The sequence below is a fragment of the Danio rerio genome, chromosome 16, assembly GCF_049306965.1.
Source record: "Danio rerio strain Tuebingen ecotype United States chromosome 16, GRCz12tu, whole genome shotgun sequence".
Lineage (NCBI taxonomy): Eukaryota > Metazoa > Chordata > Actinopteri > Cypriniformes > Danionidae > Danio > Danio rerio.
Genome location: NC_133191.1, coordinates 47,374,920 through 47,402,618, shown reverse-complemented (window position 1 = coordinate 47,402,618; position 27,699 = coordinate 47,374,920). Strand labels below are relative to the sequence as shown.

At 34.6% G+C, this 27,699-nt stretch overlaps 1 protein-coding gene across 1 annotated transcript; it reads left to right on the top strand.

Moving 5' to 3' along the window:
- Positions 1–774: 774 nt before the first annotated feature.
- mtx1a (metaxin 1a) lies at positions 775–27,307 on the top strand. Its single transcript, NM_001128238.1, is given in 8 exon segments — positions 775–867; positions 12,371–12,440; positions 14,232–14,311; positions 16,693–16,785; positions 16,868–17,050; positions 19,641–19,717; positions 24,715–24,872; positions 24,960–27,307. Coding segments are annotated over 8 exon segments (960 nt in total). The 5' UTR covers positions 775–786; the 3' UTR covers positions 25,178–27,307.
- Positions 27,308–27,699: the final 392 nt, after the last annotated feature.

The window sequence follows — 27,699 nt, the reverse complement described above, 5'->3', positions numbered from 1 at the left end:
AGACATGTGGTATAGGTGAATTGGGTAGGCTAAAATGTCCATTGTGTATGTGTGTGAATGAGTGTGTATGGATGTTTCCCAGTGATGGGTTGCAACTGCTGCGCAAAACATATGCTGGATAAGTTGGGGGTTCCGCTGTGGCATCCCAGTTTGAGAAAGGGACTAAGCCGCAGAGAAATTGATAAATTAATTTTCACACCATTGATACTTAATTGATTATTATGTAAAAGATTAGATTCAAGGGATATATTACCAGGTAAGAGCTGAACAAGTCCACAAGGAATTGCATAAGATACTATTGCAAATTCTTTAGCAGTTATGGAGGATCTTGTAATAACTGAGAAATTCACAATAATTAAAAAGTTGTCCATTATATTTGAATAACTGCCTCACAATTTAATATCATTATTGTACTCATTTCTATAAAATAAGGTTTTATTTTTAAAGGTTAACATTACATTTGTTGTTCCATATCACTGATTTATCTTACTTTCAAAATTACACCTCAAAAAAATCTGAATGAATGAATCTGAATCCATTTGTTTTTAAATACACTGAATTCAAAAACACTGAGACCACCATCTTCAACTGGATTGCAGAAAATTATTTTAAATAATGTGGTCTGTTCCTCCACATGAAATAGAAAAAAATATATCAACCTCTTTTAAAAAAGTATTTTCTGTCACTTTTGATCATCCCTTCATCTGTAATAAAAAACTTACAGTCTCAGGACTTTTATTTGTGAAGCATCAGCTCCCCCGGTCAGAGGTGACTGGAGTTTTGAAGATGGCGGCGCCCTGTGAGCTGTTTTGCTGGAAGGCTGGTTTGGGTTTACCGTCAGTAAACACAGATTGTCTCATCGTATTGGTGAGTTTTCATCTTCTGCTTATGTCGACTGGTGTTCATATAACGTTATGTCGGGTTCTGTTTGTTGATGGATTTTGCTAGGTAACGTTAACTACCCGCGAGACCGAGTCGATCGATATATAAATTTATAGTTATTAATTAATTCACTAGTTAATGAAAAGATGTCTCAAAGACAATATTTTTGTTTTAAATTTGCACCAATGGCATCAGTAGTTTACAGATGAATAAAAAATCCGTTTTACTCTAACACACAACTAGTTAAATATTAGTAGTTTACAGCGTTTGTTGTTTTGTTTTGTGTAGGATCACAAAAACTGCCATAATTTCAGACGTTTGTGTTCATTATATTCAAACGGCACTAATGTTTTAATTTCAGAAGTGTCAAGAAGTTAATATATAATTGAATAACCCTCTATCTAATTGTCATTATCTGGGGAAAATGCTCTAAGTAACGTTTTTTTTTTTTATTATTATTTGAAACCACAAGAATTGCACTCAGACTTTTATAGAATAAAACATACTTAAAGACTACAGATATACATACTTAACAGTACTTACAGAGAACTAGAGAGTTTTTCAAGTGCTTTCTTTCTTGCTTGCTTGCTTTCTTTTTTCTATCTGTCTATTATTTTATTTATATACAAAGTAGATTTAATGGAGAAAATGCAGGGTTCCACAAAATGTATTCATGTTGTTCCAAATCAAATTGATTAAGTTAACTTAATTGTTTTTACAAATTTAAGTGGATTGAACATAAAATGGTAAACCCTTTACTGCATGCATTATGATAGATCTGTATAAAAAATTTACTGTTTTTTTTATTTTTAAAATGCCTTAATTTGATGTGCTGTGATAAAAATTGGGAGATTTTTTTTAAGGTACTTAATGTTGCCATATGGCAACAACGTCCAACAGTAGATCTAACTTAAAAATTTAAATTTTCCTCATAATTAATAATTTAGTTGCTTGAAATTATTTATATGGTGTTGCAGTATTACAATCTTTAAGAGAGAACTTATGACACCTTTTGCATACTTTCCAACAACTGATATTCCAACAGCTTTCATTTATTCCATTCTTTTTTGCTGAATATTATTGAAAACAAACATGTATTATCTTGTTAACAACATACAGTAGGTATAAATATTTCCTCCAATAAACATTATAACAAAAAACAAGCCTAGTATATCCAGATTTATCAGAATAATGAAGCTACTAGCAAACAATGTTTATATTATTCTTTATACTATACGCCGTCTAATGTGCCTCTGAACTAACTTACCTGAACTGTCTCCATCACTGCTCTTATCAAATGTCCAATCTGCATAATTTTCATGATCACCACCCATCTCGTCCTCACTTTCATCTGCAGGAAGAGCCAGTTCTGTCCTTTTCTTCTTTCACTTACCATAGAACATGGTGGTGCTCGCTAATTCACTTTTCCCTGTATTCATATCTAATCAAAAGTAGCATTGTCATTACAATTAGATTTTATCCATAATGCAAAAGCCGAACATTGTATTACTAGCATTCATGTTGTTATTGTTACAACTTAAAAGATAACAGCTGACCTTGCAAGCTAGTTAAACCATTGCAATAATACACATTCCACTATTGCACACTTACATTTGATTGATTTACACAAAACTAATTTGATAACATTTTTTGAGTTGTGAATATGTCACCATAACTTACTGGAGGTGACGTCTCAGATTTTTTTGTGGATCTGACATAATTTGATCCTTTGTTTTTATTTACATTTTCATTTGCATTTAGCAACTTCTCACAATGAACGCCAGTCTGTCAGAAATCGCGCTGCAGAAAAACACAGCATGTCATGTGACCTAACCAAAGCACATCATTGGCTAAACTAAGGTTTTCTCTTTCCAACAAAAAAAATTAGAACGCTGGTCTTAAAGAAACAGTGGCAGGGAAATTAATATAAATATCTTGTTATCAAATGGCAAAACCATGCGGTAGAGGGTTAAGTTGTTCAAAAAAACGAAGAATTGTGTTGTTTCAACTCATTTTAAGTAAGTAGTTTAAGCAAGCAGCATTTTTTCAGCGTATTATGAATGAGATATTTTGCTTGTAAATAGTCCAGAATTCAGATGTGTAGATCAGGGGTGCGTTTCCGAAAAAAACATGGTTAGCCAACTAAAGTTGCAAGTTGCGTCGTTACAAACACAGTTTGTTGATTTGGCATTTGCCAAATCCATCGTTCCAACAAACATTCACAAACTACGTCGCAAACTTGTATGCTTGCAACTACACCTCTGAATCTGTAGTTAGAAGCATAGTTCCTGGCTGTGTTCTATTCCCATTTCTCCTCCCTATGCCCTATTCATTTAGAATGTTCCAACATTTAAACTTGGAATGATTAAAAAAAAGCATTAAAGTCATCTCCCATATTTGCTTTTAAAGTATTTACAGTTCAGTTTCAGTGATCTTCATGTTTACATTTGTGCTCCCTTCACAGTGTACTTTGAAAACCATTGATGTCATTTTGGAAGTCATTTTGCATTGATGTCACAGCTGTGGCTCATGACGAAAGCTATAGGTGACCTATTATTTAAAAGCGGAATTTATGTTATGTTTCTAAAGCATGAGAAAACAAAATATACAGCATATGTTAATGCTTTTAATTTATAGTAGGATATTTATTAAGCATCTGTACTGAATATGACATGGGCCTGTTGGTTAGAACATTTTTGCAGCGGTTTGAATGTCAAATTGTAAAAGTAGACTTATCAAATAAATAAACAATATCCTTCTCAATAATAAGAGAATATTAATCATCATCATTATTTCTTTGTTTATATGATTTATATATGATATTAGAATATGTGTTAGCTGTTTGTAAGTGATTTTATGTTGTAGATTAGACAGTGCAATATTATCAATAATATTTATAAAGGAAATATAGGCCCTATATGTGCTGTTTACATATATTTTAATAAATATGGAAAATGAGTGCATGGTTTTTACCAAAACTAATATTGGATTTTTTTTTTAAATGCGTGTGCGTGTAAAACAATATAATTTGCACAAAGAAATTATGGGGTTTTTTTCTCTAAAGTTGTTACCCCACCCCGTTTAGAGCATCATTTTGGGCGTTTTACATTATAACTAATGGGGTTCAAACGATGCATCTGCGACAGAGAAACTACAGTTTTTGGGAAACACTCGTTACTACATTGTTCTTTTCCCAAACGATGCATCGTACTATGATAGTTCAGCTATGAGTTACATTATTGTTTGGGCAATGCACTCAAGATCAGCACCAGTCAGGTCATTCTACCTTGATATGAAAAGCAAATCTTCACTGTTTACCTTTCATGATTTAAGCTTTCAGTCTTTTAATATCTCGGTTCATCCCAAAGCCAAGGTGCTTATCGGCAGATATTCCTGTAGCATGATTCATCATGTGGGTTATGTTTCCTCTGCTTTTCCCTATTTTTCCACTTCAGTTTGGTCACACCAGGGCGCCACCTGTCTGTGCTACTGTAAACCACAAACCCACCACTGTCATCTGGAGTTACCATCAGTCTCATCTCCCATCGGCCACTTTGGAGACTGCATTCATTCACATTTTATTCCTGATCAGCAAAGGTTTGCGTGTGGGCAGGGAACCAGGTTGCTGTTGCTGAAGTGGCATGTTAAAGTGATTAGGTTACATCAGTGCTGTGTGTTTTGGACTCTTGGAGTGTGCTGGGATTTTTCCGGCTCGCCAGCGGTCTGTGTGTGTTACAGTCTGTCTGCACCTACTGAGAACCGCAGGCATGTTTTGCTCGCTCTGTCTGATGCTTTGGTAATGTCAAGTTCATTCAGAATTTTCCAGATTATCTCGTCGCTCCTGAAAGGATAGAGTTGCATTAAATTGTAACTGCATGTGAGGGGCTGAGGGTGTTTGGAGATTGGCCTGGTGGACCGTGATTAAATGTTATTCAAGTAATTGTGATTTTTATTTTTTTTTACCACAATATCTATTTTATTTCTGCTTGTATGAATTTATATATATATATATATATATATATATATATATATATATATATATATATATATATATATATATATATATATTATTAACATTTTAAAATATATATATATATATATATATATATATATATATATATATATATATATATATATATATATATATATATATATATATATATATATATATATATTAGGGATGTGCGGAGCAGCCGGTATTTGTATTTGTATTTGTTGAGGGGGGAAAAGTATTTGTATTTGTATTTGTATTCGAGTAAAATTCAAAATGGCGCAAAAATCTATAATTTTTCTATTACACTTCTAATTTACGTTATAGTGAAAGTATTGTTTAATTATACCCATTATATAAATTATAGATATGCAATATTGGCTGTTGTTTTTGAACATGTGACAAGAAATGTCATTGAAAAGAAAATAACATAGAAGCCATTATGTCATCCATGGTTAAACCAACAACTAATAAAATACCATGGTGAATATTATGAACCCCACCACCACCGTTCTTGTTGAAGGACACTGAATAGACAGAATAAAAACAAATAATACTTCAAAAAACTGTTCTTCTTCTGAAAGAACTTCTTTCCAATGCACAGAATTCCAAAAACTATAATATTAACTAAATAAATCTAAATAAAACCCTGCCTGGGGGATCTGGCAGAACAAAAGTATTCTATATAATACTAAAAGATACAGCCCTGCTATTGTCATCTGCCTGCCACAAAACAGACACAAAGTTTTTTTTTATTTTTATGTTTGAAACTGACTTGCTGGGGCAGAATGTGGCTGTGTTGATGGTTTGGTGCTTGTGGAGGATTTAGCAGAACATAGCTGTGCTGATTGAGGGGATTGATGCTTGTGGGGGGTTCACAGACAGTATCAGGAGAGGATGCTTTTAGTGCATGTGATAATACATTACATAGAAGGTTGCGCAGTGGCAAAGTGAAGGTTGCTGGTTCGAGCCATGACTGGGTTCTCCCCAATGTTGGCATGGGTTTCCTCCGGGTGCTCCGGTTTCCCCCACAGTCCAAACACATCTAGACAAGCTGAATTGGTTACAATCAATGACCTTAATGTAATGTTTTTTCAGTGTATATAATTTTACTTTACAATTTAAGCAATTAATAAGTCTACAAATATTTTAAAATAGTTCTCTTATCTGCTGCAGCATAAAGAAATATTAAATGTAAAAACAATCTGAATTTGTTAAATTTTCTTTATATAATATAGGCACACATATTAAGAGACTGTTCAAAGTTATTATTGATGTTTTTTCAGTTCATAAGTAATTGGTACATGATTTGATTTAAAACCCATATTTATTTGTAGAATATTAGAACAGGTCAATATAAAATATTGCAAGGTTTTGGACTTTAAATACTGGAAAATAAATGTAGATTTTTTACGTGTCTTGCATATAAACATTTTAAGCAACTTAATAAATTAAATTAAATGTTACAAATATTTTGAAATCGCTCTCTTTACTGCTGGCGCATTATGCAGAAATAATTTTAAATCTAAAAACAATCTAAATTTGTTACATTTTCTCATTATATATAATATAGGCACACAAAATAAGACATTATTCAAAGTTGTTATGGATTTAAAAAAAAATTTTTATGAATTGGTATGATTTGATAAAAAATTACAATTTCACATATCTTGCATATATATATATATATATATATATATATATATATATATATATATATATATATATATATATATATATATATATATATATATATGAGCAATATCACACTTGTAGTAGTGCGATGTGGCTGTATATGGGCACTGGTAGGAGGTGTGCTTTAGTGCCTTAATGTCCCACCAGTGACGATATACCGCCATATCGCACTGCTCGACTGCATAATCGTGTGTATAAAAAAGAAAATCAAACACGGAGAGTCTCAAAAAACCTTTTGTATAAGGAACTACTTTCTTCCGCCATTCATACACATCTGCAGCTGACGTAGCAGAAACCCTTACTAATTCACTAACGCTACTTTAGAGCTAGTATTTGAATGATTCTCTAATGTAATGTCTAAAGTGATGACAAAACAAGTGATTTTGCTCACATTTTAAGATTATAAGGCTGAACGGCATGAATTGCCATCAGTCTACAGAGATTTCCCAGTATTTTTCTGTTGCAATCAGGATATGACAATAACTAACCCTGAAAAAGATAAAGCAGTTCAATGACTACCAAATTACTGTTGTGTTTGCGATAAGGAAAAACGCTAAACACATGAGGGCATTTCTTCTTTGTTTCTGTTTACTGAACTAGTCGGCTGTAATGAAAACAGGAGTTCAGATATTGCAGAATATTGCACTGCTATCAGCCAATCAGATTCTAGAACAGATTCGAGACAGAATTGTTGAGTGCATATACAGGGCTTGACATTAACACCCGCTAAATGCGAGTAAGTGTAAGCAGGTTAGACAGACACTCCTACTAGCCACTTTGGCTGGTTGAAAATAATGTTTAAATTGAAGTTTTATTAACTAAAGTCTAAAGCCTAAATTTAACTGTGTGCACGTGACCATCCTTTCATTATCACTCACGATATGTTTCTTTTTATATGATATGTAATTTTACAGTAATTTTTTTGTTAATCTTTTTGTTTTTTTACAATAACATTGCTTTAATTTGAGATTACTCCACATTTATGTGTAGTTAACTGGTGATCTGGGACCTTTAGCCTGGTCAGATTACTGTGAATATTTTATATACATGACAATAGTTATTTTTTTAAATGTAAATTGTTTTTAAAGACCAGTTGTTTAATTAAAAAGTGCATGTATAAAGCTATTGCTTGTTTTGACACATTATTTAAATGGCTGGGAAATAATAATTTATTTATTTTTAGCTGTGGTCAGAGATAAATTTGGTAAATCCTTTTGAGCCCTGAAAAGTCATGTCAAATAAAAACTAATTGCAATGTGACAACCCATTTATAATAATAAATAGTTCAGCTAATAATTCAGGGGGGCTAGTAAAGTAAAAATTATGCCAAATCTAACTTTTTCATAAATATGTTTGTTTTATTTCAGACCTTCAAGTAAAAAGAAAACATGTAATTTTAACATTAACAACAGTTGTGCTTGGTTTTTGGCGGTGATCTCGGAAAACATCTAATGTGACACGTAGTTAATCCATCTTTCAAATGTTAGTGTTGCTGTTTGCTGTTGTGTATGCGTGTTTTGTGAATTAACCTCTGCAGTGGCCGTTTTGTTTTGTTGTATTGGAGCATTCTCCCTTAACAACAGAGCAGGGATTGGACGCTCTGCGTTTTGTGGGCGTGGCTTTAAATCAGAACCACCCAATCATCATAAGTGCCACTCTGCTTAGGGATCTTATGAAAGGCTGAAACTAATTATTACCATCTGCACTTTCAAGAGGAGCTGTTCTGTCATCCGTGGCCTAATTTCAGAGTGTTTATGTGAACAGCAGGAGTCAGATGAACAGTTTTTACTGTGGGCAAAGTGGACCTCGGCCAGCTGTAGTTTTAATTCTAGTGTTTGCTTTGGACAGTGGCGGTTGTTCGCAGAACAGTGGTTTCTTTCCAAACTTGATCCCCTTCACTTTACGAGCCACAATTTAGGATTGTGTAGGAATCAATCTAGTAATAAATCTGAGGCTATGATGTCAGCCTTTGATGGAGCTAACTGGGCTTTTCCAGCTCACCGCTCGACTGCAACCGGGAAATGGAGAAAATCTCAGAACTCAATACTCAGCTCTTTCCGCAAATCCAGTTTCCTTTACACATTTTTATAGTTACTGTTTTAAGCTAAAACTATACTTTAGATTGTTGTATGTTAGCTTACAGCATTTTACAGTATACCACATGTGATGGTTCCACATTTGCTTGACACATCATCCAGTGTCAGCTTTTTTTTTTCCAGAAGTTATGAGCAAGCAAACATGTTATGTTCATTTAAATATTTCAAAAATTAAAAAGATTTGAATTGTAATAGGTTTGCAAATATTTTTATCTTTTAATTATCATTTACTATATTTTTCATTTCTCATAACTCAAAACTTAATCTAACCGATAGACTATAACAATGTATAACCAGTATATAGGCCATAACTGATGTATAACCGATATATAGGCTATAACTAATATACAGGCCATAACTGATGTATAACCGATATATAGGCCATGGCAGCTGGATAACCGGTATATAGGTTATAACCAATATACGGGCCATAACCGATGTATAACCGATATATAGGCCATAACTGATGTAAAACCGATATATAGGTCATATCTGATGTTTAACCGATAAATAGACAATAACTAATGTTTAACTGATATATAGGCCATAACTTATGTATAACCGATAGGCCATAACTGATGTATAACCGATATATAGGCCATAACTCATGTATAACCGATATATAAGCCATAACCGATGTATAACCGATATATGGGCAATAACTGATGCATAACCGATATATAGGCCATAACTGATGCATAACCGATATATAGGCCATAACTGATTTATAACCGATATATAGGCCATAACTGATGTATAACCGATATATAGGCCATAACTGATGTATAACCGATATATAGGCCATAACTGATGTATAACCAATATATAGGCCATAAGTGATGTATAACCGATATATGGGCAATAACTGATGCATAACTGATAAATAGGCCATAACTTATGTATAACCGATATATAGGTCATAACTGATGTATAACCAATATATGGGCAATAACTGATGCATAACTGATATAAAGGTCATAACTGATGTATAACCGATATATAGGCCATAACTGATGTACAACCGATATATAGGCCGTAACCGATATTTAGGCCATAACTTATGTATAACTGATATAGGTAATAACTGATGAATAACTGATATATAAGCCATAACTGATGTATAACCGATATGTAGGTCAGTATATATGACATTATTAAATAAGTTTTTTAAACCCTCCCTAATTAATTGGCCAATAATTTTTTTTTTCTTATCGGCCCGATAATAGTAAGATTATAAATACGCATTTATCGTCAGATACGGATAAGACTGCCTATATGTCAAGCATTATGTCTATTTATGTCCATTCACTGTCTGATCTCACTTCTTTGGTTTTATTGAATCAATGAAATTAGGTTAATCTTCTGTTTATAATGCAAAGCTATGGGGATTTTCTTTGCTTCTTTGTGAGTGTTTGGAGTTTCTGTCTGAGAGCGCCCTCTGGCGTTTGGAAGAGATATACTACTGATCAAACAACCGTGCTTCCCTGACAAGATGCACATGGCAATCACAGCTTTTCTTAATCACGTTTGCTATTTTCATTTCCATCAATCTCCTTGACCTTACTGAACATATAATACATAAATTATTGTAAAGTGATAAAGTTTGGTATCTACTCTCTATTGCCATCTACTTTCCTGCAGATATATGCATGCAGTATATAGCTGTTTTCCCACCATCGCGTCTGTGATAACCTGAGATCATTTTGACAATGCTAATAAAAAAGAACAGTGTATTTGTACCCTAGGCATCAGGGCTGATTATTCTTGAGTCATTCTTGGCCTCAGCCTGAAGTTTAAAGAATCGCTCAAGGACATTTAACCCCAGTGATCAGTCGTATAAGATTATTGTGAGTGGAAAGAATCTGCTGATCCAGGTGTCAAGCTCTGAATCTGTCAGCTCTCGGCTGCATGTGCTGGAATGTAATATTACGTCGATTTTTAAAAAATGTATTTTATTTTTTTTCCGGATATTGTCGTAAAATGAGGCATCCCGTCCAGAGATATTTGGTTAATAATATAGATTGTGAGATCACTGTTTTTCCTTTTTGAGTGTTTGTTTTAATTTAATAGGGGCTTAAAAAAGATTAACTGTTGATGTTGTTTTTGTAGTAGTAGTAGTAGTTGTTGTTGTAGTAGTTATTGTTGTTGTAGTAGTAGAAGTAGTATAGTAGTAGTTGTTGTAGTTATTGTAGTTCTAGTTTTAGTTGTAGTAGTAGAGTTGTTGTTGTAGCCGTAGTAGTAGTGGTTGTTGTAGTTGTTGTTGTTTTAGTTCTAGTAGTAGTAGTAGTAGTAGTAGGAATATAGTATTAAGTAGTTGTTGTAGTTCTAGTAGTGGTTGAAGTAGTATATTTGTAGCAGTAGTTGTTGTAGTTCATGTTGCAGTTCTAGTTGTAGTAGTAGTAGTAGTAGTAGTAGTAGTTGTGGTTGTTGTAGTTCTAGTAGTAGTAGTTGTTGTAGTAGTTGTAGTTATCGGAGTAGTTGAAGTTCTGGTAGTAGTTGTTGTAGTAGTTCTTGTTGTGGTTCTAGTACTAGCTGTAGTCGTTTAGTTGCAATTACACATCTTTCATATATATATATATAGTAGTAATTGTAGTTGTAGAAGCAGAAGTAGTAGTAGTAGTTGTTGTTGTAGTAATAGTAGTTGTAGCTGTAGTAGTAGTAGTTGTAGAAGCAGAAGTTGTTGTTGTAGTAGTTGTAGCCATCGTCGCTGATTTTAAAAGCCATATTTATTGCTATAGAATTAGAGATTTTTTTTTTTTCTTCATTTTTAAGTTTGTAATTTTATTGTTTTTTATTCTTTTGTTTTTATAATATTAATAATGTTACACTTTAATTTAGAAGTAATAAAAAAAATCTTGTGTATAATATATTTTAGTTTTATGATCTCAGTTGAACTTACTGATAATGACCGTTAATAAATATTTAAAGAATTGGATAGGAGAAGATTATTGAGCTGGTTAATTACATTTTACACAATTATTGACTAAACCAGCAATTTGAATGCATAAATTAAAATGTATACACTAAATAATAATAATGATAATAATAATAATAATAATTATAATGATAATGATACATTTTATTTATAGAGTACTTTTTTAAGTAAATTCTCAAAGTGCTACAGAAAAATTACGATGAAATAATTAAAAAAAAACAAGGTAAAAAAACAGAATTTACCCACTTGTGCTATACATTTACTGCAACTCATTTTTAGTTTCAGTCAGTGCATTATAACCCAATTTTGAGTTAGCATATCTTATTTATATTACATGCAATGACAGCTCAATTTATTAAATTACTTTTCTTTTTTTATAATTCATACTTTTTTGTTTTTTTAGTGTTTCAACATCAGTTTACAAATCTTTTAGGTCATTTTTATTTGCTACTATTCTTTGTAAATTCAAAGAAGCTTGCTTGTAGAATACAAATATGAAATAATTATGTACACGATACCCTTAATTTGTTTTTGTCTCATCTATATAATTTAAAGCCTTTCTATTTCCTTTCTTGCCTAGAATATGCTAATAAAAATCAGTAAAAATGCAAATCCAAACACCTTAACAATCACGTAAGTAACACACTAACAATGGGAGAGTTTGTCTAATTGGAAATTTGAATCTAATTAGCCAGCAAAATAAAATATAATTACTGTGTTTATATATTAAATATAATAATCATAATAATTATCTTTTACATCATTTTCCAGGCATACGCTCGCTTTGCTGGAGCTCCACTCAAAATTCACAAGATCTCTAACCCCTGGAGAAGCCCTACAGGTAAGTAGGCCTAGATTTAACAATCTGTTTCTTGGCAAAGTCTCCATATTCATTAAAGTGGTTTTGTTTAGTGTGCGCTTTAACTGAAGCAAACAGGCCTCTTCCTCTTTCCTGCCAAGCTGCTGATAACTTGCATCTGTGGGTTCTCTCTTTTCACGTTCTTGTCTGTCTCCATTATTATTTCCTTTGGCTCCCACATTTTCCCCAATTGATCCAAAATATTCCATATTGAAGACCAGTGCTACCTAAATAGTTTGTACCTGGCAGACTTTCCTTGACTAGGAGCAACTTATGTACTTTGCCATTAGAAATTAAACCTAGATTTAAGACCATCTAAAGGATAATATGCCTTTTTCTAGCATTTAAACATGTTGGAAGCTCCTCTTCGGGTGGCTAAATTTTCATTCAGTTTAATTAAAGGTCGCCTATTTTGATGAGATGAGACTTTGGTGTCTCCAGAATGTGTCAAGTTGTGTTTCGGCTCAAAATATTCAACAGATTATTTATTTCATAATGTACAATCTTCCCATTTTTGTGTCTAAGGACAATGTAGCGGTTTTGTAGCCTGTGGCTTTATATTCGAGTGAGCTGCTTTTCTCCGCCCACTGGTCCGACATGCGTGTCTGCTTCTCATGCATTATGTCAGGTAAACAGCCGTCAGTGATAGAGACAGCCTTGGTGGAAGCTAAAATACAGCTCGTTGGTCAAAAATACCAAGTAAATTTAGTTGATGTATTTGTGTTAATTCAAGCCTTCCTGAAATGATGAGTCTCACACAAATGCTGTATGCTGTACACACGCACAAACCCACACACATATACTGTATGCACATTTACTGATACCATGCGGCCGTGGTGATTATAGTGGTTAAGAATTACATGGCGATTTTACCCTCTTTATTACAATCATAAAATTAATTGTTGAGGTGCAGCTGATCACAGAGACTTGTAACATGTTTTAATCCCAGTTTCTTTGCAAAAAATGTTCTGTAGACATTCGTTTACATGTTATTATGGAGACATACTGTAGCACCTGTCAATCATTTCGGTAGGCGGTGAAAACCACAATCCTACGTCATGTTGCAGTGGGCCTCAAAATCACTGGCATTTGGATCCTATTTTAATGTCAGAAGTTTTTTTTAAAAGAGACTTGTTGTGTTTCTAATACTCCAATATAACTGTGGACACACTATATAGTACCTGCACACAGTTCTGTCCAAACAGCATACAAAAGTTGATTTTCATTATAGGTGCCCTTCAATTAAGCTATATAATACAGTTGCTTTTAACATATTAATAGACAGTTATCTCAAATCATTAGTTGCATCCAACATAAAAGGTTATATCTACAAAAAATACGTTTATATTCTGTGAAAATGTATTATATGCACAGGTATGTGTCAGCCACTAGAGTACATTTGATTGGTCAAGATTTGATTAGAATCAAGTTTGAGGTGACGTGAAAAAAATAGTTGATCCATGGCACTGCAAGCATTACATGTTCATATCAGTTTTATATTTTCTAAATGTGAGTTTTGTTATTGTTTTGGAGCAAACTAGCTAATAGATATCCATAAAAGAAAAAAAAAAAAAAAAAAAAAAAAATATATATATATATATATATATATATATATATATATATATATATATATATATATATATATATATATATATATATATATATATATATATATATATATATATATAATCATCTTTGTAGCCCTGATAAAACCTTGGCTTTAAAATCATTCAGGCAAAAATGTGTTTACTGATTCTGATGTCTTCACCGAAGGTTCACTTCCAGCTCTTAGGACCAAGGATGAAGGCAGCTGCTCACAACCCAGTCAGATCATCATTCAGCTGAGAAAACAGGTGATTGTTTTCTCTCTTTAATGCTGTCAGGATCAAATTTTTTTCTTCTTTACCAAGCACTGCTCATAACCTCCAGTGTAATTCACTTCATGGGCAACGTTTGATGTGCTGCCTTATTTTCTCATTAATCATGTTCGATTGCACAATGAAAGTATCCATTAAATTTGAATGGAATGAGACACAGTAAACTTGGGTTTTCAGGAAAGGATTTAATTATGTGCGTAAGTAAAACATTTCCTAGGAACATGTTTTTTGCGTCTCATTCTACCTGCTGGTAGTGCTGTTCTACTCAGAGTTGTTTACAGTCAGAGTCTGGTTGCATCATGAAAATAAAGCCAATAGGTTTTAGTTAAAGGGGTGCTTTTTACTAATATCAAAAATTATATATCTCGATATATACCTGTTAGTCAAAGAATTTCAAAATTTCCCAATTTAGGTTTAACAAGCAAATTAAATTTTCTCTTATAATATTTTAATGGGGGTAAAATAATAATAATAAATTTGGCCAATAATATTGGCCCTATTATTAGCAATGTTATTATTAGGAGATATATCTACAGAACAAATAAACCCCTTTTATCCAATGACTTGCTATTACACCCGAAGTTTAGGGGAAACGACATGGGCATAATAAAGGAAAAGTTTGTAAGTTTGTTGTAAATGGTGTATTTTCCAAAGGGAAACAAACAAACAAACAAAAAAAAAACTTGTGCAAAAGATCACAATAACAAACAAAAGAATCTGCAAAGTAAATAAACTAAATAACTTTAGTCTAGTCTAGTCTTTAGTCTATAACAAAATGTTAATAAATAAGCAGGCCACCCCTACAAGCTCAAACTCTCAAAAAGTTGCAAGCATATAAGGACATTTGTACAAGAATAAAGTTTTGTTGTCGGCCGGAGGGGTAGGGAAATCCTGGAGCTCTCCACTCCCAACAACCGTCGCACCAAAAATGAGCTCATTGAACTCTCCCGGAAGTTCCCTTTCATAGCTCTCCCCGATCAGCAGCCAATCAGAGCCCGACCACAATAAAATGGGAGCCTATTGGATAACAAAAAACAAAAGAAGAAGGTGGGACAAAGAAAAAGACACATGCAATGCGCTAGGCATGGGACAATAACCGGTTTCAAGGTTTACTGCGGTATGGAAAAGTCAAGATTACCGCTAAAATGCTTTCTTATAATGTTCCTATGGTATATGAATTTTTTTTTTTAATGTTTTTTATGTGTTGTAAAGAAATATTTTTTTTGGAAAATAATGAAGAGAGCAGATGTCAATGATTTACTTGTAATTATTTAGTCTGACATGTTTACTGTTCCAAAATATTATAAATGTTACCTAAAATAAAATAAATTGTGTTCAAGTTAAACATGTTTATTTAAGGTTTTCAAAAAATTGTACAATGTGCTTTTACAGACATAATCAAAGGCAAGTTTTACAAAAATGTGCAAAGAATTGTAGGAATTGTAGTAATCCTTAAGCCAGCAGGTATATGGAGGTAAGGGGAAAAAAAAGGAAAAAGGGAAACGTCATACTATCTATAAGTGTCAATATTGGCAACCAATTAGTCATATAGTCCCTGGAAAGGCACACAAAACTAAATATATATTTTCCTCATCACAGCACATTCCTAATAATATGGACATGTCATTTGAAAAAAAGAACATTAGAACAGAACAAAAGAAGATAAAAAAGCAACAAAAATAACAAACAAAAAACAAAAGACCATTCTCTGAGCCTCTGACAACCCTCCTCTACAAAACAAAAACCTAATTAACACACAAAACTATTTCCCTCACATGTGAGGGATAAATTGTGTTCAATGGACGAAAAAAGTTTTTGTTTATTGATTAATCAGACATTTTAAAATAACTTATTTTAGATCAGTAATCACAATACCATGATACCGTAAAACCACGGTATTTTTATCCATCGTATCGTCAGAAATTTATACCGGCTCATGCCTACAATGCGCAACCAAAATAAATAAATAAACTCGTAACACGTTCCTAATTATCCTAACTAGCCAAGTTAACCTAATTTACCTCGTTAAGTCTTTAAATTGCACTTTGAGCTGAATACTGGTTCTTGCAAAATAAAAAAGATATTATACTTTGCCACTCTGGCAAATAAAAAAAATAGTTATTAGAAATTAATTAATAAAACTAATAAAAAAATTATATTATGTAAAGAATTTGTTGAGAAAATCTCCTCCTTTAATCAGCACTTTTTTAATTTCACAGGTCTAAAATGTCGACTTTAACTGAACATATCACAGTGTCTTGCAATTAATGCTTAATGTTTGGTTTCCCTATTTGTTCTATTTCCAATTTTGAAAAATGTTTTTACTGCAGTGTTAACAGTGTAAATTTGTCTTCTAGAAATTTAATGCAGACTACGATCTCTCGGCCAAAGAGGGTGCAGACACACTGGCCTTTATCTCTCTGCTGGAGGAGCGACTGTTGCCGGCGCTGGTGAGATACGCATCATGAAACTCCAAGAGGAAAGTTTTTTTTGTCGGGTACATGCTCAAGGTTTCTCCTCAACTCTTAACAGATCTACGCATTATGGATTGATCCTAAGAACTATGTGGAAGTGACACGCCGCTGGTACGGAGAGAATATGAGCTTCCCTCTTAACTTCTTCCTGCCGGGCCGCATGCAGAACAGGCAGCTGGAGCGACTCCGACTGATCCGAGGAAACGGCACACTCGAGGCCGGAGAAGAGGCAGAGAAGGAGGTGAAATGGAAAAATTTGCAAATATGTTTTCTTTTCCACCTTCAAGAGTTATTCCTTGTTTTAGATTTGCAGATTGTACAGTAACCTAACAACGTATTCCAGAAACCAAGGTGAACTTACCATCTGATAAAACCAAGAGAGTTGCTAGACATAAAGCTCTACTAGGGTACAGGACCCCCTTACTCTTATCACAGATCTTTCTTTTCCATATAATTTCAGTGAGATCTTGGTATTTGTAACTAACAATTTCTTAAAGATCTATTTCTGTTCATTAAGCACATCTGAAATGTAATCCTTGAGGTTGATTTATTCTTCTGCTTCAAGTGCACGTGTATGGTCCGGCACAGCCTTTACATGGTTGCATACCGTTCGCCATGGCTGACTAGTTGTCATGACAGTTAACCTACTCTGCATCACCCCCTGTGATTGCAAATAACAGTTCAATGGGGAGTGCATCAAATATGAAATCCTACGCAACTCGTGGCGGTACGTTAATAACTGTGATGGTTGGTTTAAGGATTGTTAAAGGTGTAGACGTTAAGGGTTGTGGTAGGTGTAGATGTTAATAACTGTGATGGTCGGGGAAGGTGTAGATGTTAATAACTGTGATGATTGGTTTTAGGGTTGGGTTGGTGTTGGTGTTGACTTTAACTATGATGGTTGGGGAAGGTATAGATGTTAATATCTGTGATGATTGGTTGTAGGGTTGGGTTGGTGTTGGTGTTGACTTTAACTATGATGGTTGGGGAAGGTATAGATGTTATTATCTGTGATGGCTGGGGTTGTTGCTGACGTTAACTATGATGGTTGAGTTTAGGGTTGGGATAGGCATAGACATTAAAAACTGTGATGGTTGTGTTTAGTGTCAGGGTCTGTGTTGATGTTAATAACTTTTACCGTTGGGTTTAGGGTTGGGGTAGGTGCATACGTTTATAACAGTGAAGGTTGGGAAGGTGTCGACTTTAATAACTGATGGTTGGGTTTAGGTTTGGGGAAGGTGTAGACGTTAATAGCGATGATGGTTGGATTTAGGTTTGGGGAAGGTGTAGACGTGAATGGCTATGATATTTGGGGTAGGTGTAGACGTTATAACGGATGATGTTTGGGGTAGGTGTAGAACGTCTCAATGATGACGGTAGGGTTCAGGTTTGGGGTAGGTGTAGATGTTAATAACGATGATGTTTAGGGTTGGGGAAGGTGTAGACTTTAATAACAGTGATTTTTGCATTTACTGACTGTTGATGCAGAAGTGTAAATCAGCCTTTAGAATGATTTCTGCATAAATAGTAGAAATCGATATTGTAACTTAAAAATTAGCAGTCTTTACTGGGCCATGTGGCCTAGTAAATAGGGTCTAGCAATGCCTCTGGCTAAAACCTAAACTCATCTCGGTTCCAAAATTTGTAATTGGTGTAAGTTCAGGCTTGGACATCCCACTCGAGATCTGACACCACTTAGGAACCGTCTGAAGATCACGATTCATTTGTTTGGCTCACAGTTATTACAGTGTTGGGGGATAACCCGATTGACAATCTTTTAATCCTTTAATCTAAAAAGAAGCCATTACTTTCTTAAGAATAAAGTTAATCCCTGTGAATCCTCCCGTTCTGGGAAACACCCATACACTCTCTCATTCGCACACTATTGCCAATTTAGTTTATCCAGTTCACCTAAACCCAGTTTGTGGGAGAAACTCAAGCACCTGCAAGGGAGAACATACAGAAATGCCACCTGGCCCAGCCGGAATCATTCATGCCATTCTTTTCCTAACTCTATTAATGATAATATTTGGTATAGGTGGTGTTTGTTAGGCCTGTATGCAAGTAACACATCACTGGAAAACTTCCATACACACTCATTCACACACATACACTATGGACTATTTAGCTTACCCAATTCACCTATAGCGCAAGTCTTTTGACTTGTGGGGGAAACCGGAGCACCCGGAGGAAACCCACTCAAACACGGGGAGAAAATGCAAACTCCACACAAAAATGGCAACTGACCCAGCCGATGCTCGAACCAAGGACCTTCTTGCTGTGAGGCGAATGTGCTACCCACTCCGCCACCATGCAGCCTTAATAATAATTGTGCAAGATAAAACTTTCATGAATGCCAATTACGAGCATTATTTTAATAGTGTTTATTGTGCTTAATGCATCTTTTTTATGTGGTGTGCAAAATGTATAATTTAGACAGAGTGGGTGGGCCATCTCTGACACTAACGCCCTCTGAGAGACCGGAGAGTCCAGCCAGAGGCAACAGTGTTCTGGTCCCTGAAGAGGACACAGATAAAGCAGCAGATGTGAGGAATCTGGGCTCAGACGGAGCAGAAGTTCCGTTCTGGCAAGAGTTTTGTTCTAGCAAGATGATAATCTGGGGTTAGGAAACAACTCTGTTTATGACACTGAGAGTCATAATATGGATTGCTTAAGATACATTTTTAAATGACTCTAATGCAAAACTGTGATATTGTGGGAATCAGAGCAGACATGAAAACTGTTGTCTATTGTTTTTTTGCATACCTGTGTAAATTGTAAAAGCTTCTCTCACAGTATTTGATTTCGTGAATGTTTTTGTTTCTCTTCAGCTTTACCATGATGCTCTGGAGTGCCTGAATCTTCTCTCTCAGCGCCTGGGATCAAACAAATTTTTCTTTGGAGATTCGTAAGTTCGATACTTGTGTTACATACAGTATTGGGTAGGTTACTTTAAAAAAGTAATTAATTGCTAACAATACATTTGTATTTGAATAATGTTTCTAATTACTTTGTTGGAAAAGTAACTTATTTACTCAAAAATTAATTACTTGACTAAATACTACAATTTCACACAAATCTCAGTGCATAGACAATAGACATTGAACTCTTCATTTTTTAAATTCAAGTCAAACAGGTCTTTTTAGTTTAGTATTTTTTTTTTCTTCTAAATATCACATCAATTATAAACAGAATATGGATCAAAACATAAAGGGCCCTATCATACACCCGGCGTAATGTGGCGCAAGGCGCAGCACAATAGTCTTTTGCTAGTTCCAGCTTGGTGCAAGAGTCGTTTTGATGCATTGCGGTAAGCTGTTTAAATAGCAAATGCATTTGCGCTCATATGTGTGCCCATAGGCGTTCTGGTCTAAAAAGGAAAGCGTTCTGAGGTGTATTGCTGGCGCGTTGCTATTTTGAGAAACTATAATAGATTTTTCAATAGACCAAAACAAACCCGGTCTAAAGTCAAGGGCAAAGTTGCACCTCGCTTATACACTGCTTAATACAGAAGATGTAGAGCAATACGCAAATATCTTTACATATGAACAATATAAAATATTAAGGATATATATATATATATATATATATATATATATATATATATATATATATATATATATATATATATATATATATATATATATATATAGGATATAATAAGAATATATATATATAGGATATAAATATAAAGGATTAAAATATTACAAAAACATATTATTTTCTAGCCTACATAAATATGAAAAAACACTGCTTTTATGCCTTCTTCATCACAGGAGGCTTTTTCAGTTCATTCATGACAATTTGCTTTTGTATAATGTTATTATTATTAGCAGTATTATTTATTATATCCATAGTTATATTTGTTTTATTAAAAACAAGCTTAGATTTGCCCACCAGGTTTTAGACCATATGGGGCACAGCATGTGTTTTAGTATATAACTCAGGTTTTTGAACACACTTTGTTATTATTGTTCATTTATAGGTTTGCTGGAAATTAGAACTGAATTTAGAAATAGTTTTGAAACAAATATTTGCGCTTAACAAACAAAATTAATTATTTATAGGCTAATTGATGTCTGTGCGTAATGGTTTCCCTATCCACGAGAGCGAAAGTGAAAGTAAATCATTTATCTCTCATTCTCAGTAGATGCTCTGTTTTCTGTTTAAAAAAAACTGTTAACTGTTGGCTTGTGAAATGCTCAGTTTTTCCATGTACACTTACTTTACGTCCTGTAAATAGCGAATGCGCTTATTTCGCGACTCAAGGCTCTTAAAGGGAATGGCATATGAGACTCTGATTGGCTTATTCTCAAAACACACCTATAACTCATTAAGAAAATAAACTCAACCCTTTTAGATCATGCGCCACGGCGCAAAGCGGATTTTTCCGTTCTTAAATTAGCAAAAATGCATTCTGACATGCCCTGAAAGCGTTTGCACCCTGCGATTTGTGCATGGACTGTCAAAATAGAACCCAAAATGTTTTAAATTATACCATATTTCAAACATCATAAATTGGCATAAATCTACATTTCACTAGCTATGTTTCCATTCACCTCTTATGCGCATTTTGCAAATGTGCATAAAAAAATGGTTGATGGAAATGCCACGATGCGCATAAAAACATGTGCATAACTGAGTAGGATAAACTTTTTATTTGATGAGAAAAGATGCGCATAAACTAAGATGAAAACACTTTTAACGCACAAATTTTAGTATATGCATTAAAAAAAGTAATGTGATTTTGTTATAAAAGATCATGTGATGATAAAATGTTTGTGAATGAACAAACCAGCAGGCTGAGCACACTGTAGAACATCTGAAATGTTGTTTTGGAAATTCTAAAATGCCTTAAAGTTTCAGTATTAGCGTTATTATATTATTAATAACCTCCAGAATCAAGAGTGTCTGTGCTCCACATCTGACACCTTCAAACACCACTGCGCGTTTACTGCGTGTCAGGATTGCCCTCTGAGGCACAAGTCATTTATTAGGTGAAGAAAATATTGACACAGCTTCTCCTACTGCAGAACATTCAGTTTTCAATGTTGATGTTTTGCGCCAGTTAGTCAGGAAGTGACGATTTTATTTGACTCATTAGATGGAAACGCTGCTTTATTTGCGCATATTTTATGCATTAATACAGTTTTGCGCATAAAGTTCATTATCATTTTTTGATGTTAACATAGTTATTGTTTCTTAAACGTGCAGTTTTTGGACAAATAAAACCTCCTTCAGTTGACAAATTGAGCTAGTATGCAAAATAACGTTACAATAAAAACATTTTTTTACTATTGCTCTGATTCTTTAAATGCATACCTTATATTGTCATTAACTAATTTCTCGATAATTTAAGCGTTTACAATTGTCTTAATAAATTATTTTTTGCTAAATATACAGTATATTATTTTGCTTCTTTCAGTTGATTCTTACGGAACTGTTAAATTTATGTACAGTATTTAAGGCAAGTAAATAACAAGTAACTGTAATTAAATGACCTAAAAAATAATAGTAATCCCATACTGTATCATTTAAATGACAACTAAAAACCCATCTTTTCCACTATAACCTGAGAACTTAAACACTTAGACTTTACTCTAGCTTTCATTTTCTGAGCCTTGTCCCTGTGTATAATTAGCCCTTGTGTGTATTGCCTCTTTATGAATCGCTGAATGCCTCTTTATTTGTAAGTGGTTTTTGGATAAAAGCATCTGCTAAATGACTTAATGTAAATGTTACTTTTTCAGCACAGGGTTCCCACACTTCTTGAAAGTACTTGAATTTCAGACATTTGTACTCAAGGTCTGAAAAGTACTTAAAAACAAACACTGGTCCTGAAAATGCTTGATTTTAAAAGTGATTGTGTTTTTTCAACAATTGTACTGTGCTGCTTTCAAAAACTGAAGGAAAATCTATGAAATTCTTAATTAAAAAATCTTAAGTTTAAATCTTATACAAGAACTATAATGCTTTTCATCTAGAATTCATAATCTGCACTTGAATACTGCCAGTATAGATTTCAACTTAAAGTACTTAAAGTATTAAAGTGTTTTGAACATGACTGTTTCAAATGGTCCACAATTTTTGAAAATGGCACATTCATTCATTTATTCGTTTTCTTTTCGGCTTAGTTCCTTTATTAATTGGGGAGTCGCCACATCAGAATGAACCACCAACTTCTCCATCATATATTTGCCCTTCCAGCTGCAACATCATCATTATTGTGACATTTTATTGTAATTATTAACTTCAAGTGACATGTTAGGTACAGGAAGTACTCTTGTGGTGCTTTATACACTCACTGGCCACTTTATTTTTGTCTAACTGTTCATTAGCGCAAATTTCTAAACAGCCCATTACATGGCAGCAACTCAATGCATTTAGGCATGTAGAAATGGTCAAGACGATCTGCTGCAGTTCAAACCGAGCATCAGAATGAGGAAGAAAGATGATTTAGGTGACTTTAATCGTGGCATTGTTGTCGGTGCCAGACGGGCTGGTCTGAGTATTTCAGAAACTGCTGATCTACTGGGATTTTTTTAAAAATTAGACAATAGAAAATTGGAAAAACTGTTGCCAGGCCTTGTCTTGATTTCTGCTGTGGCATTCAGGTGGTAGGGTCAGAATTTGGTGTTAACAACATGAAAGCATGGATCCATCCTGCCTTGTATCAACGGTTCAAGCTGGTAGTGGTTGTGAAATGGTGTGGAGGATATTGTCTTGGCACAATTAAGTCTATTAGTACCAATAGATCATCGTGTCAACACCTACCAGAGTGTTCTTGCCGACCATTAAAATTATTAATGGTTTTAAAAGTCTTTGAATTTGGTGTCCATAAAAGAGTGGGAACCCTGTCAGCATAAATGTAATTTAATTTTTGTAACTACTTTGTACACAACACTGTTTACATAATAGCCCCAACAAACAGTGATACCTGTAAATATCAGGAAAATTGCTGGAACGACTTTACCAGTATATTAAAAAAGTTGTTTACACAGACAAGGGCGTTCCGTAATTTTTCCGGAATAGACCATTCACACATCTATTCCAAAATACTCGTTATTAATCATTAACCAGAAATGCCCTATAAACGGCCGCGTTTGTATTTGTCAACATAGATAGGTCTGCCTTTTCTTGATGGTGTCACTCTTATTTAAAGCTTTAGCATTCATGCAGTTGCTTTGTGAGACATCTAAAGGCAAAATCGCGAGCCGCAGCTAAATGTTTACACACTTGACCACATTACAAATTATGTGGATGGATAAGTATTGTGAATAACTTATATAAAAACATGTGGAGGAACACTTTCACATATCGAGATGTTCATAATATGTACGTGTGCTGGCGCTCACCGGTTCCTTTATGTGCACACGTGACGCGCCAAGCTTGAAGGTAAACAAACAGCGGGTTATCGTAAGCATTTTATTGATACTTTTTTACACAGTTGGCATTAAGAAGGAACATAGAAACGTTATCTGAACAACTAGCAGCTAGATGTGTCTGGAAAAATATTCAAAGGCTTTTATTTTCATAAAACTGTGCGCACGTGAATGTGTCTGAGTGTTCTGATTGGCTAAAGTAGACGTCTCACGTCAGCGTCTTCTTGGACTTGAACGTGCTCTTTCCGGCAATTTTCCTTCTGCGTTCACACAGCGCAGCATTCTGGCAAATAACCGGTAATTTTACAACTTCTCCTTCCGGAAAATTGTCCGAAGAAATTTACCAGTACATCCAAAGAGGGCCTGTTCACACATACAGAACTTTCCGAAAAATTGCTGGTAATTTTCGGGAAACATCTGTATGTGTGAAAGGGGCAAATGTCTATAAAGGCAGATATTTGAGCTACTTTGCAAGACTCTGTGTTGAATTTGATGAACACTTGCTGTCTTTTCTGTATTGAAGGCCATCTTCTCTGGATGCGTATGTGTTTGGTCATCTAGCGCCGCTTTTTAAGATCCGGCTGCCTAACTGCAGACTACAGCAGAACTTGAAGAACCTGGACAACCTGAACACATTCTGCTCTAACATACTGTCTCTCTACTTTCCCAATGAAAGTATAGGTAGGTGACCAGCGACCACAATAAAGCATTTGCAAAGAACAAACCCCTGCTTTTTTCTGTCTGATGTTGGGTGTGTTCTGTGTTCAGAGGGCGTCAGTCGTCCGGTGTCCAGCACGCAGCCGGGAAGCGACTTGGACAATGAGCCATACAAGAGACGCAAGCAGCTGCTGTCCGTGCTGGTTGCGGTCGCAGCTATGTTGAGTTATGCACTATTCACCGGCATAGTGGCTATTGAGCATGTGCAGGAGGAGGAGCCTGTAGGCTCACACATAGGCCCCTCCCATGAGGAAGAAGAGGAGGTGTGAAGGAAACGAATGAATGAAAGTAGGGCTTTCTGTTAGTTGCACTGGGATGTTCACTTCAACATGATGCAGAAACCGTATTGTTGGAGATATATGTTTTATTTATTCATTGACTTTAGCTTTAATTGCATGATAATCTTTGCTTTTATCTAAATTTTTTCCCTATTGAGCTGCACTTGCTTTAATCTCTTGACTGGGTATGTTGAAGGGTTTACTTTTTCTGAAATAATGTAATTCGGTCTGTACTTTAATTTTAACGTCCATTTCCTGCAAATATTTTAGTGCTGTTGAGCACGTACTAAAACACTGCTGATGCCATTTTGTTCACCTGCTTAACAGAAATGACTATGATTGGCTGTGAAGCTCATCAGTTCCCCAAACTCACCACTGTTTGAGTGTAACCACAGATACAGGGACACTGGAGCGTTTCAAAGTCACGTGGATAAGCTGGTTTGTCTATAAGCTTAGATACAAGCGATCTGCTGATGAATCACTGCTTTTAAAACGCTCCAGTGTCCCTCTATCTGTAGTTAAACTCAGTAAAAAGTTCAGCGAACTGATGACCTTCACGGCCAATTACAGTCATTTCTGTTGAGTATGCAAACACAATAGCATGTCAGCACTGTTAACGAACTCAACAGTACTCAAATGTTTATGTATCAAATTTCAGTATCGATTGATATCTAATTCCAGTATCACGACAACCCTACTTTGTAGCTTATATATTTCAGATGAGAAAGCACTTGAGAGCTGAGGGAAACCCTAAACTTTAATTGTGTGGACCAAGACCTTAACTCTAGAGAGATTTAGACTCTTTTTACAGCTTTATGATATCACGAATATGTATCTTATAAGTGTTTGCCTCATATGTATTGAAATTCAGACCGTGTTTTTCTTGCTTTAACGCACAATTTCATCCACACTAGTTTTTTGGTTATACTACAGTTCCAGTTTGAGTCGAAGAAGATCTCTGAGAACAAAATCGTGTTGATTCAGATTACATATTTTGTAGATTTGCTGATTCCTGCACAATGAAAATATCTAGAATTTTTAATTTTTACTGTGTTAATAAAACAGCAGTAAACCGTGTATGTACTATTTTAGTAATCTGAGCTATACTATCTATAATTTGCATAATTAATTGCTAAAGATATTCCCTTTGGGTAGTATTTGTACATATTTGAATTTAGAGCAGCACGCTTGGTCACATGATGTATGAACTAATAGGATTTGCCATTACTAATTTGTGTACTGAACATTTGGATATTAGCTTATAACGTGCAAAACCTACAGGTTTACAATGACCAAGTGTGAGTCAATGATTATACAAGTTATATAAACATTTTCATTAATATTTCCGTCTAACTAGAAAAGGAACTCATGTGAAAATTGCTCACTGATGTCATTTTAGATAATAAAGCCAAAAGATACTGTCCAATGAAGTCTCGCTGACCATACCTGGCAACACTCCCACATTCCCGGGAGTCTGCTGTATTTCAGACCCATCTCCCGTCACCCTCCTGTTTTGTTATTTCTCCCGGAAAACACTTAATTCCATCGATCCCGTAAACCCCCTACCACCCCCATCTCCCTTACCCCCACCACCCCCACCTGGCCTCTGCTTTTTGGTACAGTCTATAACACCGCCGGATTGCTGAATGGTATATATGATCGCTGCCCGAAACCTGGCGCATAGTCTAATTACTACTGTGTTATTCAAACACCTTACCCCTGACACCCCACCCCCCACCGCCAGTTCTCCCGAATTTTCACAAACAAATGTTGGCAGGAATGTCGCAGACAGACCGCAAAACTTGCTAAGTTTCAGTTTCTGTAACTTTCTATAAGGGTCCTTGCAAATGTTGTCATATGTTCTGTATTTTTTTCTTTCTAGTTAAACTATGTTTGAGAGACAAACAGTGGGTATGTATAAATAGCTGATTTGGGTAATGTATTGTCTAGAGTATTTTTTTTTTTGCCTAAACTTATTTGTTTTTCACCATAATGCTTTCTAGGAGTGTAATCAGTCATTTTATGAAGTTTTTTTTTGTCTACATGTGATGTCTACACATTGCTTTGGGATTTCTATTTTCATAATTTAAGGGGCAAATAAATGATCCAGAGTAATCCCGATTCTCCTTTGGGTTTCTTTATTTTCTGCTATGCAATGTTGCATTGACAACAAACAATTTGCTCCAACAAAACTGATTTTCTCTGTTTCATAGTTGTAACAAGAGGCCCTGAGGACTAAAGTTGAGGTTGTAAGAAAGAAAGCCATTATAATGAGATGATGCGAGGTCATGAGATGATTCAGATTAACTATATTTTTGTGCAGATCCTACAGGTTTACAATGACCTCAGTGTGAGTGAATGATTATAAAAGTTATATAAACATTTTCATTAATTCTCCATGTAACTAGAAAAGGAACTCATGTGGAAATTGCTCACTGATGTCATTTTAGTAATAGACTATTAAAGCCAAAAGATACTGTCCATTTGAAGTCTCATTGACAGACCGCAAAACT